This window comes from Solea solea, chromosome 6 (genome assembly GCF_958295425.1).
Source record: "Solea solea chromosome 6, fSolSol10.1, whole genome shotgun sequence".
In the NCBI taxonomy this organism is placed as follows: Eukaryota; Metazoa; Chordata; class Actinopteri; order Pleuronectiformes; family Soleidae; genus Solea; species Solea solea.
Genome location: NC_081139.1, coordinates 9,664,492 through 9,677,739, shown reverse-complemented (window position 1 = coordinate 9,677,739; position 13,248 = coordinate 9,664,492). Strand labels below are relative to the sequence as shown.

The 13,248-nt window shown below is 41.1% G+C and overlaps 1 protein-coding gene across 2 annotated transcripts in view; it reads right to left on the bottom strand.

The window, feature by feature from the left end:
- arhgef10la (Rho guanine nucleotide exchange factor (GEF) 10-like a) overlaps nt 1-13,248 on the bottom strand; it is a 100,086-nt gene that overhangs the window by 47,843 nt on the left and 38,995 nt on the right. For both annotated transcript variants that reach the window (XM_058631447.1, XM_058631448.1), the window contains one exon: nt 5,634-5,734. In XM_058631447.1, coding sequence (XP_058487430.1) covers nt 5,634-5,734 — 101 coding nt within the window. The remainder of the gene's footprint in view (nt 1-5,633; nt 5,735-13,248) is intronic.

The window sequence follows — 13,248 nt, the reverse complement described above, 5'->3', positions numbered from 1 at the left end:
TGATTGCTTGTCTCAATCATCCTTTCACCTCCACCCCCATCACTTCTTCCCCTCCACACCGACACACTCACATGAAAACATACTCCCACACACTCTCAACATCTTCTCCTTCTTGTGCTTCTGCCTCCAACATCTCGGTAGCAATCTCTCATGATTTGACGGCCTCTTGTGCTTCATGTGAGAGTCTGTCAGAGTCTGCTGCCTTAACCCTGTCTGAAAGTGCTGGGACTGCATGGTAGGAAGCAATTAATCCTGCAGTGAGAAAGCCCATTCATTAGGCAGAGCTTGTGGCTATTTCACAAAGACCCTTCAAAAAACGGTATGGCCACTCAAACAGACATAAAAGATGCACTGGCACACCAGGATATTAATGGACCTCAGGACTCTTGCTAAGTCCCGCTGTGGGGTAATTCTCACTCTCTAGGCCGTTTCTTTTTTTCTTTTTGTTTTTTCTCAAGGCCTCATAAACACTACATGCACTCACAAAGTGACAAATACTATTTACATGAAACATGCCTTATTGGACTTGGCATCCATATTGCAACGTGTAAACCAGGGCAGCTTCAGCATCTTTCTTAAGCACGACAACCTGCAGCTTAAAGTGTGTTTGTTTGTTTTTAAACTCCAACACTCACAGTGACATGGGAGAACACAATAACACAGCTCATTTTTATGTTGAAGAATGTGCATTGCATTGCATTGAGATTTCAAAACAGGATTGAGAGGATTGATTCTGGGTTCAGCACACACACACACACACACACACACACACCAATGGTAGTTATACAGCATGTTTACAGTAAGAGCCCATAGGCCGGTCCTGGACAAGTTGACATAACTTGTTTTTCAGCAACGGTGGCCCCAGAAACTGGAGTAAGGGAGGACCTTCTTTGGTCTCCCTTACTCCAAAAATACTAAAAATGTATGGTCCCGATGTCGGAGACCAGAGAGTTCTAGGATTTGGCCAAAACTCTCTCAAGCAAACTGCAGTGCTTGAACCGATGCTGGCCCATAACACATAAAGTTCTCTTTGTTCAAATGGCATCACGGAGTCTCTTTTCGCACCATCATCTCACCACCTGTTGTTATTTAAAGACGGAAGGCCCGTTAAACGACATCAGGCTACAAAAATGTACCGTTAATGTTGTGTTTTTGTGACTGAAGGAAGGTTAAGATAACAGCGTTACCTCTAATGTCACGTAAACGCTGCTGTGAAGATGGTTTTGGGGGAAAAACAAGTTTTGTGTTGTCTAATGGCTCACTAAATCATGCATTAGCCGTTTGTGCTGACCACCATTTAGGGACATTTCGGAGCACGGCGCCCATTTTAAACTAAACAAGACCACGGTTTGGTGCTTATAAAACGCTGAGTCGACTGTGGGTCTCCGCTGAGCGCGGGGCGAAGCTGCCTCCGCCTGCAATGACGAGGAAACCTCTGTGACAGTACACCATCCGTGAAATTAAATAAACAACTCCCTTATTGTAATTACATTTGGTTAAATGGGAAGGCAAAGTGTGGGTGTAAAACAATTAACATGTAATTGTCATCCTGACCAGGTTGGTGCTGATCTATTTCCCCAAAGGGATTCAGTGAAATCCATCTCACAACCTTCATGTCTTCCATTTGTTAAGGCGACACAGACCGTTGTGTCAGGGCGCTCCTCTGGGAGATCATATAACAATCGACTCAGACCTTTTAAGTAAGTTATTCATGTGTTGTGAAATGTTTGATCGAAATGTAAAACATTTACTGCTCAATTAAGTCTAATGACGCAATCAGTAAGCACTGATTTGAGCATCCTGTCTTCTGCTCCCGTAACTTTTAAAAAAACTGGATATGAGCGACACAGCTGGTCAAAAACATCAACATATATATATATATATATATATATAATAAAATATGTTATACAATTTGAATTCATACTTTCTTTCTTCTTTTTTGCCCTTACACTGACCACGATCATTAGATTCCATATGAGGTCATTGATAGCAGCGCATGCTGAGACAGTCGTTTGAGTTGGATGTACAGTGCACAGGCAGGTCATTAGATTCATACATTTGGAAAATGTTGTAACAGTCAAAGAGGCATGTTTGCCATTACTGCTTACTGTTTTCGCGTATATTTTAGAGTTTTCCTGCAGGGAAGAGGGAGATCAGTGCACCAGGTTTTAAAGTTTCATGTTGTTTTGAGCATTTAATTGTACATCTTTGAATGCTGGAGTAAAAACATTGTTTAATAAAGTGTTTTAAAGATTCTTTGTGTCCTTTTTCTGTCTAGTACACACTGACAAGTGAAATGGTGGTGAGCAAGAAGATGTGGGGTTTTTGCCTCTGGGGTGGACTAGTTTTCTTTTCTTTATTTAATTTTAGTTAGATTGTTTTGTTCTTTCTCTCAATTAGCTTAATAACCTCTGCACGCTCAGATCAGATCCCAGTTCCACAGCCAGGTTAAGAGTCTAACAGTTTGCAGTGAAAAGAATCGCGTTTGAACTCGATGACTAATCGATTTCAAACTAATGATTTCAGTGTTTAGTGTGTGCAGTGGAGCTCAACTCCTCCTGACCTCATAAGTAGCTGAGGAGCATCTGTGGGGAGGAGGAGATTGGAGTCGACAGAATAAAACTACATTTCTGTAATAAAAATCAATCAAATCATATCATTTAATTCATTTTCATTAGTAATGTTCTGCCGCCAGAACAAAAAAACAAAGACATCTGGCACATTTCCACATAAGTCAGACATGATGGGGAAAAATAGCTAATTATATACAGTATGTTTAAATCAAGGCAGGGAAATATGGGTAGAAATGTTTTCATGGTGACAATCATCAGTCGATATCAATGATTCTTATAATAAAAAACAGAGTAGAACCGATGATTCAAATATGTGTGTAAACATTATATTAATATACATTATATTGAACATAATTATATTCCCGTGGAAGAAAATAATATTATAATACTAATTGTTACTGTGTATTCAGCCAGCACTAGTTGAAATCAATTTCCTGGATGAAAGATGGAATAAAAATGATGATACTTGATGTCTTGACTGCAGTGAGGTTTCCTCTGTCGTGGATCTCCTCCCCTCTATTACTCCCTCACTTAGCCTGAAACTTCACTTCTGAATTGCTCACTGTATTTCTTGTCCTCACTGTGTTATTTTATTACCTTGGAGCTTGCTCTCCTCACACTTGGTTGTCTATCATGCTGGCCAAAGCAGAATTAACATCATTGCTGTTCTCATGGTAACTTGTCCAACACAGCAGTGTTGGCTAAAGGCCGACAACTACAAACATAAATGTGTCAATTTCCTGACATGAGTCGGTTGATCGTAAACTTTTCTAAGTGAAAAAAAAAAATGTTGACATTCATCGCAACACAGCAGCATAATGTCCCTGACAAGTGCTTGAGGCTTCAACGTAGTGGGATAGCATGACAAAGTGGTGCTGACAGTTGTGCTATAATGGAGTCACTCAGTGTACGAGTTAAAACAATGTGCAGTGTTTACACTTTTGCACTTTTTTACCCACCGTCGTTAATATTTTTAAAGTGGTAATACTACAAGTGGGAAAGACACAGTTGTTTTTTTCTCTGTTCAAGTGAGTGCCAACATGCATGCTTTAGCTTTTTTTAATTCATTATTTAATGATAAAACAGTCGATAAATGCAGTAGCTCGTCCATCCAACAGCTATCGATGACTGGATGTGAATATCACTTGAGTTCGCTGTATCAGAGGCGAAGAGTAGCAGTAAAAAAATATGCCACTGTCCCTATTAGTATGCCTGCTGTTCTGCTGTTAAAGGTGTGAGCAAGAGGGAGAGTCTGGGGATGCTGCACTTCACTGCAGCCACAGCATCCTCTCAGCCTGACGTTTTTGATGCCACACACAAAACCGTACAGCATGCTCTTCTGGAGAGTCTACAGATGCACAGTATGCTTCATGCACCTCTGTGCCCATACTGTGAGGGTAGGCAGCAGAATGGGAGAATAATACAGTGTCGTGTCTTCTTTCTTTTCTTTTCTTTTTTTTTTTTTATTTATTGTTAGGTGCAAGAATGGAGAATCTCAAGTCACAGGGAAGCGAAGTGTCAGGGAAACTTGTGTGAAGCACACACGATGTGTCATGCTTCCCTGTCGTTCTCAAAGCACAGATAAAAGACATAGACTTAAAGGCGTCGATAATTACACTGTATCTCTACCCACACAGTAAAAAAAACATCCAATTGTGTCCTTTCATTTACATCCAGTTTCCTCCTCTGAAAGATTGAATATATTCGTGCCAACTCCCTCGCTGATGGCCTGGGGGATATTAGGAGCCACAACAATACAACTACATACTGCATGCACAACAAACCCAGAATAAATGTGTGTGACAAGGAAGAGTGCTCAAGGCGACACACAGATAGGAAAGGATGGGATATGAGGGGACTCGGGTGGTGAGTGGGCTGAATATGTGTGCCTTCACGGCCAAATAAGCAGATTAATGTCCTCAGTAATGCCATCTCTGTTTTTGCCATTGGATGACAGCACGCACTGATGAACACTTGAAAGGATGACCTCAAGTACTACAGCGTGGTGAGAATGCTGCAGGCTTCGGCCTGGGCAGAGAAGGGCAAGGGTTGTTGGAGGAAGGTGAGGTTAGGGAGATAGAATAAAGAGCTGTGCTGCTCCCTGCTGGGCAGGGTCTGGCCTTTTTTCTCATTCATAAAGGCAGACAATGGCTGAATCTGCTCTATCCATAAGATAATATTAATTTGAGTATAAATACAGTATACTGTGCAAAAGCATGTCTTGAATAAACCTGGCATAATAGACATGAAATTGTAAGACAAACACATGTTCAACTTCAAGTGAACATATTAAATATTTGACACTTTAACCCAGGGGTGTCAAACTCATTTTAGTTCGGGGGTCACATACAAAGCAAGTTGATCTCAAGTGGGCCGGACCAGTAAAATAATAGCATAATAACCTTTAAACAACAATATGCAACATGTGTATAACAAATTACAACACATTAATAACATGTAATCACAGGTAAGTGAAACTGACAAATATAGTTGTTCACATTATGAGCAGAATGTAATCATAATGGGAAATTTTAACAAATTCATCCCGCGGGCCGGATTGGACCCTTGGGTGGGCCGGTTCTGGCCCGCAGGCTTTATGTTTGACACCCCTGCTTTAACCTGTAAAAGCTGTTTTTGGTTGTGAAAATATCATCATTTCAAAACTGCATACATTATTTCCTGTATTTGTATGCTAAAACAACAAATCTAATGGTGGCATAGTTCTGTACACACACGCACACACACACACACGCACACGCGCGCAGCGGAACAGTTTGCCATGTCATGTTCGGCACATAAACTTCAGACGACCCAGCTGAGCGTCTCCTTCCCTCACAGACTAAACATAAGCAATAACGACAGTTTTGCACTCGGACAACACACACTGATGATGATGCCGCGGAGCCTCTGAATTAAAAATGATGTTATTGTATTTCACCGCGTTACATCATTTTGTTTTAACAGAAAAGACATAGAAATCCTTTCTGTGCATGTTTGAGAGTGTGTGTTTGTGTGTTTGTGGGAGTGAGTGTGTGTGTGTGTGTGTGTTCACACACTTACGTAGTGCGATCTTGGCCAAGTGCAGCCGGTTGACCCAAGAGATCTTGCTTAGGGGGTTGGCAGTGTTGAAGACCACCATGAAACTAACAGGACGCCCTGACCTGGAAGAGAACACAAATACAACACACACAGGGTCAGATACATGCACACATATTGATTTCTTGCACATGTCTGTCACAAAGTCATTGATTTCATGACTGGATCAGGTCAGGTAGTCATGTGGGGCTGAGGCTTAAGAAAAAGAGATCCCAGCATTTAACACTCAAATACATAAATGAATACTGGATTTAAATCTGAAATTTAAGAGATGACGGACTTACAGAGTATACCAGACAGTTCAAAGCCACATTATCTGCTTGGAACACAAGATTCTCTCAAAAATTAAATTACAGGATGAGGCTTTTTCACTGTGTATTATGAATGGATCAATGATCTGGATTTTAGTGCAACTCCTCTTCTTTCCATGCCACCATGACCACTACTGACAACAATCCATTTGCTGTTGTATTGTATCGTCATATGACTAATTACTTCTATAAGGTGGATATCCCTCAAAACGAAAATATTAATATTAAGTAAAAAAAACATTTCCCAGTGACATTTCAAAGTTATCACCACTTTACACAAAATTGAATCCCATAGTTTTAAGGTAGCAGGCAGGATGTTCTGGGGAATTATTCATCAATAATTCCATAATAAGAGAACACCTCTGCGCCTCCTCCTGGGCCAGTTTACAGCCTTTGCAAAATCTGACTGTGTGAGAGGACACTCATACTGTAACTGCTGTTCTACTACTACTTTGCATAATGTCCCTTAAGTCGAAAGACTGCTGCTCCAGCACTGACAACAAACTGTTCACACTGCTATAAAATCTAAAGAAAAGAAAGTGTCTGGAGTATTGAAAAGTGGATTTGTTTGAACAGCTGCCCGTTGTGTTCTGTCACATGTCGGATTGTTGACCCTCAGTCTGCCCAACAGAAACTCAGAAATACTGTACTCACATTATTCCTTTTTGCAAGTAAATGTCTTCAATTTCTGCTCCTGTGTCTAAGACGCCAAATTATTTTACGGGCATTCTTTCTTTCTTTTTGGGACCTTAATTTGCTTTTCTCATCTCTCTGTGCTTATACATAGTGTATTTCCACATACAGCTATTTATAAAAAACATGGGGTTTTTTTATCTTTTTTTTGTTGTTGTCAAACACCAGAACAAATATGAAATAGTGAATGAAATGTACTATTCGGCCAACTGACTGGTGGTGTAACTTTATTAATCAGTCTGATACTGTAACACGTTTCTTGTCTTGGTCTCAACTGCTGCTGTTCTGCTATAGAAAAAGTACATTTTTGACAACAACCCACAATGCACTGGTTCAAAAACAAATCAGTGCAATCCTGTCAAGAAACCAGGCCACCATTTTTTTTTTTTCATGTCATACATCAAGACTTTTCTGTCAGAATATCTCCATGCCTGCTTGTATATTTACAGTGGTTCCCTCTAGTTGAGGTTTCATTATTTTAGCCAGTACATCCACATGCAGGGCCAGTTGTGATGATTTCAAAGCCCGGTTGCAGTAAATGGATTTTTGATGGGCTCTGATCCCTAAATTGCCCCTAATAATTAGGCCCTGCTGGGATCAGACAGATAGTGCAGACCACACAAACAGTACAGGCTCTGATAATTAAGAGCTTGTTGGTACTGGTTCAAATTCAGACCCAAAAGGACGCCTTATGAATGTGTGAGTGTCACAGGCCACCAGTGGTTACAGATTTCACATAACAAAAAAAATGTGCTTCCAGTTGAGGAAAAAGTCAAATTTTGAGTCAGTAGTTAAGGGAAACGTTTAGCACAATAGAAAATGTATATATTTATTATGTCACCAGAAACCAGGCTGCTATTGGATGATACCAGCTGTCAATCACACTGGTGTCCACCCAAATATGTTTTTTACTAGTGAATACAATTTAGTGGCAAATTAGTGATTGAGACCATTAATTCCTTTCGTAAGTGTAGGATCATGTTCCCAAAGACTTTCATTAGACATACAGTCATACCTCTTTTTGCAACCAACAGAGTCGCCCCCTGGTGGCTGTTCAATATACTTTTACTTTCAGTTTGGCCCCATCCAGCAAACTGGGAGGCTATGTCCAATCTTTACATATAGTCTAAGGTTAAGACTTGTTTTTTAGGGTTACGATTAGTTCAGGTTATAAATTAGATTTGTTTTTTTTAAAGTCATGTAAGTCATGGACTCCTTAAAATAATCCGATGCTCATCAACAACATGAACTTAAACATGAACAGTAAAGATGTCTGATTAAGTGGAAAGATATAGTACTTTTGGGGAAACCTCATAAAATTTTACGTAGAGAGACTTTATGCTGGTTTTTGTTGACGTATAATGGCGTTGACCTTAGGCTTTTTACCTGATTAATAATGGGTAAAGGTAAAAGGAATACCAAACAGACAAGGTACAAGTTAAAATGATAAAGCAGGAGTAATGCAAACAATTTTTACCTTGATACTGCAAACTGAAACTGACTCGCACGCTACATTCTTTTCAAAGACACCTTTCATAACAAGTGTTTATCATTGATAGGTTTTTGGCACACAATTGATTCAACCTAAAATATAAACCAAAACAATCAAATATTCTGATATGAAATCATGACGTGTAAAAAAAACCCCACATCATTAATCAAAGGTTCTGAGGAGACAGATGTTGTGTCTCACACGCTACACTGACTAATCCACGCATATATTTCCATTAAAATTCCACAATTCAATGTTAACACAGCTGGAAAAATGTAAACCATAAAGAGCACAAACAGAGAACCAAATTTGCTTCAGGCGTTGAAACATGCTACGAATTTGCATTTCTGCCTCCGTCACTGTTTGGTAATTACGGTAAATTTGACAAGCTGTAAATATGATGTCACTGTCTGGTACAAGGGCGACACGTGGCTCACAGCAAGAAGATCGCCGGGTCGCATCCCGCTTCAGGCCTTTCTGTGTGGAGTTTGCATGTTCTCCCCATGTGGGCGTGGATTTCCTCCAAAATCAGTCCAAAAACATGCAGAGGTTAACTGAACACTCTAAACTGACCACAGGTGTGAATGTGAGCGCGAACGGTCGTGACCCTCATGTTGGAGGATAAAGCGGCAGACAACGAGTGAGTGTGTGTGCGTGTGTGTGTGTGTGAGTGTGAGGAGGGAGGGGAATGCTTACAGCAAGAGGCAGGAAATGTGCCAATTAATCACAAGATTGCTGACTGCATCTTTAACTATTAAACCCAGCATAGGAATTTAGAACAACTTAAAATATTCCTTGTGTGTCACAGACGCAGCAGATTTAAAGAAGTGAACTAATGAAAGAAATTGGTGCCAATAGAACCTACTGTAAAGTATAAGATACACATTAAAAGGGCACCGACTGTGCACCACTAGTATGCTTGAAGCAGGCATGTCCAAAGTGTGACCTGGGGCCAAAATCAGCCCGGAACCTAGGGGCTGAATTTCATGGGGACCTCCACACATTATTGTTTAATTAATAAATAAATAAAGTTGAAATGTTTTAAAGTGCTGTGTTGTTGAAGATATGCACAAAAGACTTGGTATATTTTTTGTTGTTGTTTTTTTGTTATGGTCTAATATGTCAGTGAAAATAAAATTCTAACTTTATTGTGATTTGTTTCATGCTTGGCCCCCCCCACATATTTCTACATGACCAACTCTGGCCTCCATTCAAAACCCTGCCTTGTCACTCAAAAGTGCAGCACTTTCTGTGCGTCATGTGTTGTATTTCTGTCTTTTATTGTAACGTTATCGACTTCATCCAGGAAACTTGGAGCCATGTGTTACAGGAACAGGCAGACTGGCACACGTAGACCTGCCAGACTGGAAACGATTGGGGACTCGGTTCAATTGCAGGTTGCAACACTGAGCCGGTCCGAGTTTGCTTTCACGCTGCACTTTAGTCAAACAAACAGAACCTTTGGAATAACATATTCACCTCCTATGAGTTCCGATTATGATGATGGGCTGGTGTGAATGCACCCTTAATCAGCATTGTGTGAACTGAATTTGACAGTGGTTTGAATGATGCAGACATTTATTTATATTTAATAGTTACACACCACAGCTGGCCTCATGCATTCTTCTTCAGAGGTTGTAGTATGTGCTAAATAGAGAAACAAGTCCACTTGTTAGACCACCAGTGTTTAAATATTTGACTCTCTCACCTCTCGCTCCTGTCTACTACAGTGAAAATCACTTCCTAATGATTAGCAGGATAAAGTGAGGCTGGCAACATCAGCCTTGAGCTAGCAATGACTCAGCCAGCGTCTATGCATTGGCAGGGGCACTCTGTTGTCTGGATTGATCAGGCTTTATTGGAACTAAGAGTAAGCTGTCTGGTCAAGGACAAGATGTCTTTTTAAAGCATTAAGTGGCTTTCCAAAATAATGGCCGTGTCTCAGTCACCTGTACAAGCTATTTCACAGTGATTCAGAGGTGATTAAAGAGAGAAAAGGGAACATGTAATGTGCATGTCACAGTCAGACATCATTAGAAGGTAATTGAGTGGAGAAACAGCCTGGAATTCTATTCCTCTCATACCTGCGGCTGCCCGGCTTCATTTTGAGTTTCATTTCACAGAGAATGGAAAATAGCGGCGCCATAGCCACACACAGAGAGCAAGAGACAGACGGCAGAACAAAGTAAGTAAGATCTCCAACTTCCTTGACATGTTAAAAAGGAGGTGTAATTCATTCCATTGCCTGCTTAAATATAGCGGAGGAGCAATTTACCAAAGACAGAGATGGGAGACTAAGTGTGACGAGAATACATAAGCTCACTTGGTTGGATTCCTTAGGTAACACCTCATGCCCATATGGCCTCTGTAATTCCTTCCTCCTGTCCACTGATTGACAGCCGCAGTGCATGTGTGGTGCACTGCTAGAATGGAGAAATAGACTCAGGCGTTATGGCAGAAGGGAGACGACACGAGCTGAGAGGTAAGGAGAGTTAAAAGAGGGAGAGGCAGAACAGAGAGGGGTGAGGGAGCAAAGCCAGGAGCCACTCGGGCTGATAAATGTGAGTAGGTCAGTGCCAAAGCACACATGTGACGCTAATGTACAAGGATGGGGCAGAGATAGGACTGAGGGATGAGTGGCAGCCTGTCATGCCCTTGTCCTTCAGCTTACCGGCAACCTCCACAGAACCAAACAGTCACAGAGAAAGACTGATCAGCAAGTAGTTTCATAACTTCAAGGAGACAGTTCAATGTCCCCATGAGAGTGTGTTGATCCAATCCAGGACAGACAATCAATCACAGAAAAAAAAAAAAGCAAGTTCAGAAATCAGTGTGCTCTATGGAGGCAAGCATGGAACGACACACAAAAAGATGAAATTTAAAAAATGGAGGTCTAAAAACTAAGATGTGCATAAAACATTCACGGCTATCAGCTATGCTAATGCTTGGAAAAAGAATACATGTTTGACTTTTTTGATGCTGGAAATTGAAAATGACAACAGGTGAAAAAGAATGTTTACCCAGGTCTAATGTTCCCACTACTGCCAACTGAAGCTGAAATGGGTCATTTGGTCAGTGAGTAAATTCTGATTAAACAATTAAGTCCTGTAAAAAAAAAAAAAAAGCAGAAAAACTAGGATCAAAGCCAGGATAGTTTATACTGTTGATCACGTAAATATAACACATCCAGGTGTTGACCTGATGAGAGATGAGATTGCACATTAGCCACTGCTCTTCAAAGATTCAATTAGAATGTTTCTCATAGTGACATTATGGAGAAAAATTAGGTGCCTACATCATTTTTTTGTTTTTTTGAAAAATGGAAATTTGGCAGATAACAGTCGTCAGGATTGCCTCGAACGAGAGTCTCTGCGTCTACTGCCTCCATTTCACACATTACTGTATATAGTCCAGTCAAATACCATGCTATGGCCAAGTCTTCTTGTTGTTCCGCTTGTGAACAACATGTATAATAAATGTGACGGCATCAAATAACTTCATCAAATGAAGAGTCTACCAGTATATTGCTTAATGAAGTGTCTGTACAATATAATGAGACATTAAGAGGTGACGATTATAAATCAGTCTATATTAAATGCGGCATGTAGTGAAAAGATAAAAACACCTTCTCAGTAAACCACCTAAGGAGCTAATTTTCCCAGTTAATTTTGTCTAGTCAAGCAGGAACACAAACATCCACTGGAGTTGACCAAAGACAAAATGTGTCGTCCCATTCAGCTTCTACTCCACTGCACCCGATAAAGGGCTAAATGTAGATTACTGTATCATTTCCTGGTCACTTCCCAATGTGAATGTATCTGCGGGAATCTCTGTCAGGTCAGTCTGGAATGCAAACAAAAATAGAGCAGCAGAGACACTGTGACTGAAATCATTTATCAGTGCTGCTCGTGCACCAAACTCATTTCCATTCAACCACTGAAAGCAGGAAAGAAAATTATAATTTTTGGAATGATCCGGGAAAACCCTGCAGTCCAGACAATAAGATAAGGTCGCAAGGATTCTCTAGATTCTCTGATTCTCTGTTTGGACAAGGCTTTCCACCAGAATGAATGAAAAACTGAGCTCTAACCATTGGCCTTATACAGGAAGCCTGCACAGCCTACATAAAAGGACCTATCTAAAAAAAAAAAAAAAAAAAAAAAAAACGGCTTCAGGCTTACAATGCTGCTCCTTTATGTGTGTCATGCTAGTGGGCGAGGAGGATGAGGAGGATGAAGCAACAAGCACATTTGGTTGGACTGTGAATTTTGAACTGTGTATCTATCAGTTGCTGGTGTGTGTTATCTGCGTGTCTGTGCTTGTGGTTGTTCAAGCAGACGCTCTAAAAGAGGATGTTAATGAACTGCTGTCACACGTAGGCTGGTGCCTTTGAGGCAGCAGTCAGGATTCTCTCCACGTACTCATTCTGTTTGCAGTACAGAGGCTGTGATGTGCTGCCTGACTGCAGAGAGTTGCTCGCGGCCAGACAGAAGGGGACCAACTCAGTACAGGGGGTCCCTGCTGTGGTGCCACTCTCTCACCAGCAAAGCAAAGGCTCGGCTCTGCGTGTGAGTGTGTGAGTGTGTGTGTGTGTGTGTGTGTGTGTGTGTGTATGTGTGCCCCTGCCACTTTTTCTATGCGTTTCTTTGTCTAACATGTATGCTTACCCATGTGCAGGTGCATTTGTCAGGAGGAATCATGTGTGAATACATGCAACAAGCACATCCAACACATCCCTGGAAGCACTATTGTGTCCTGCAGATTGTTAATCACATTTGGAACAAAACCGTGAACAATCACAGGGGGAAATGAATGAATGAGTGTGCGATTGCCTGAATGTGTTAGTGAGATGGAGCCGGTCTGCCCACTGGTCTCCGCTCCAATCTGCCACTTCTGCATCCTGGGTAGTGTCAGAGAATGGTTTGGATACCCGCTGTTCCACCTGTCACCCCAAGCCCCGAGGCTCACTGCCTGCCCAGCTACCCGACTCTGAGGCCCAGCCTCAATTAGATTGCAATGACACAACCAGAATTGACTCGTTTTGTCTGTAGGGAATTTCTCCCTTTTTTGCTGACACTGTAAT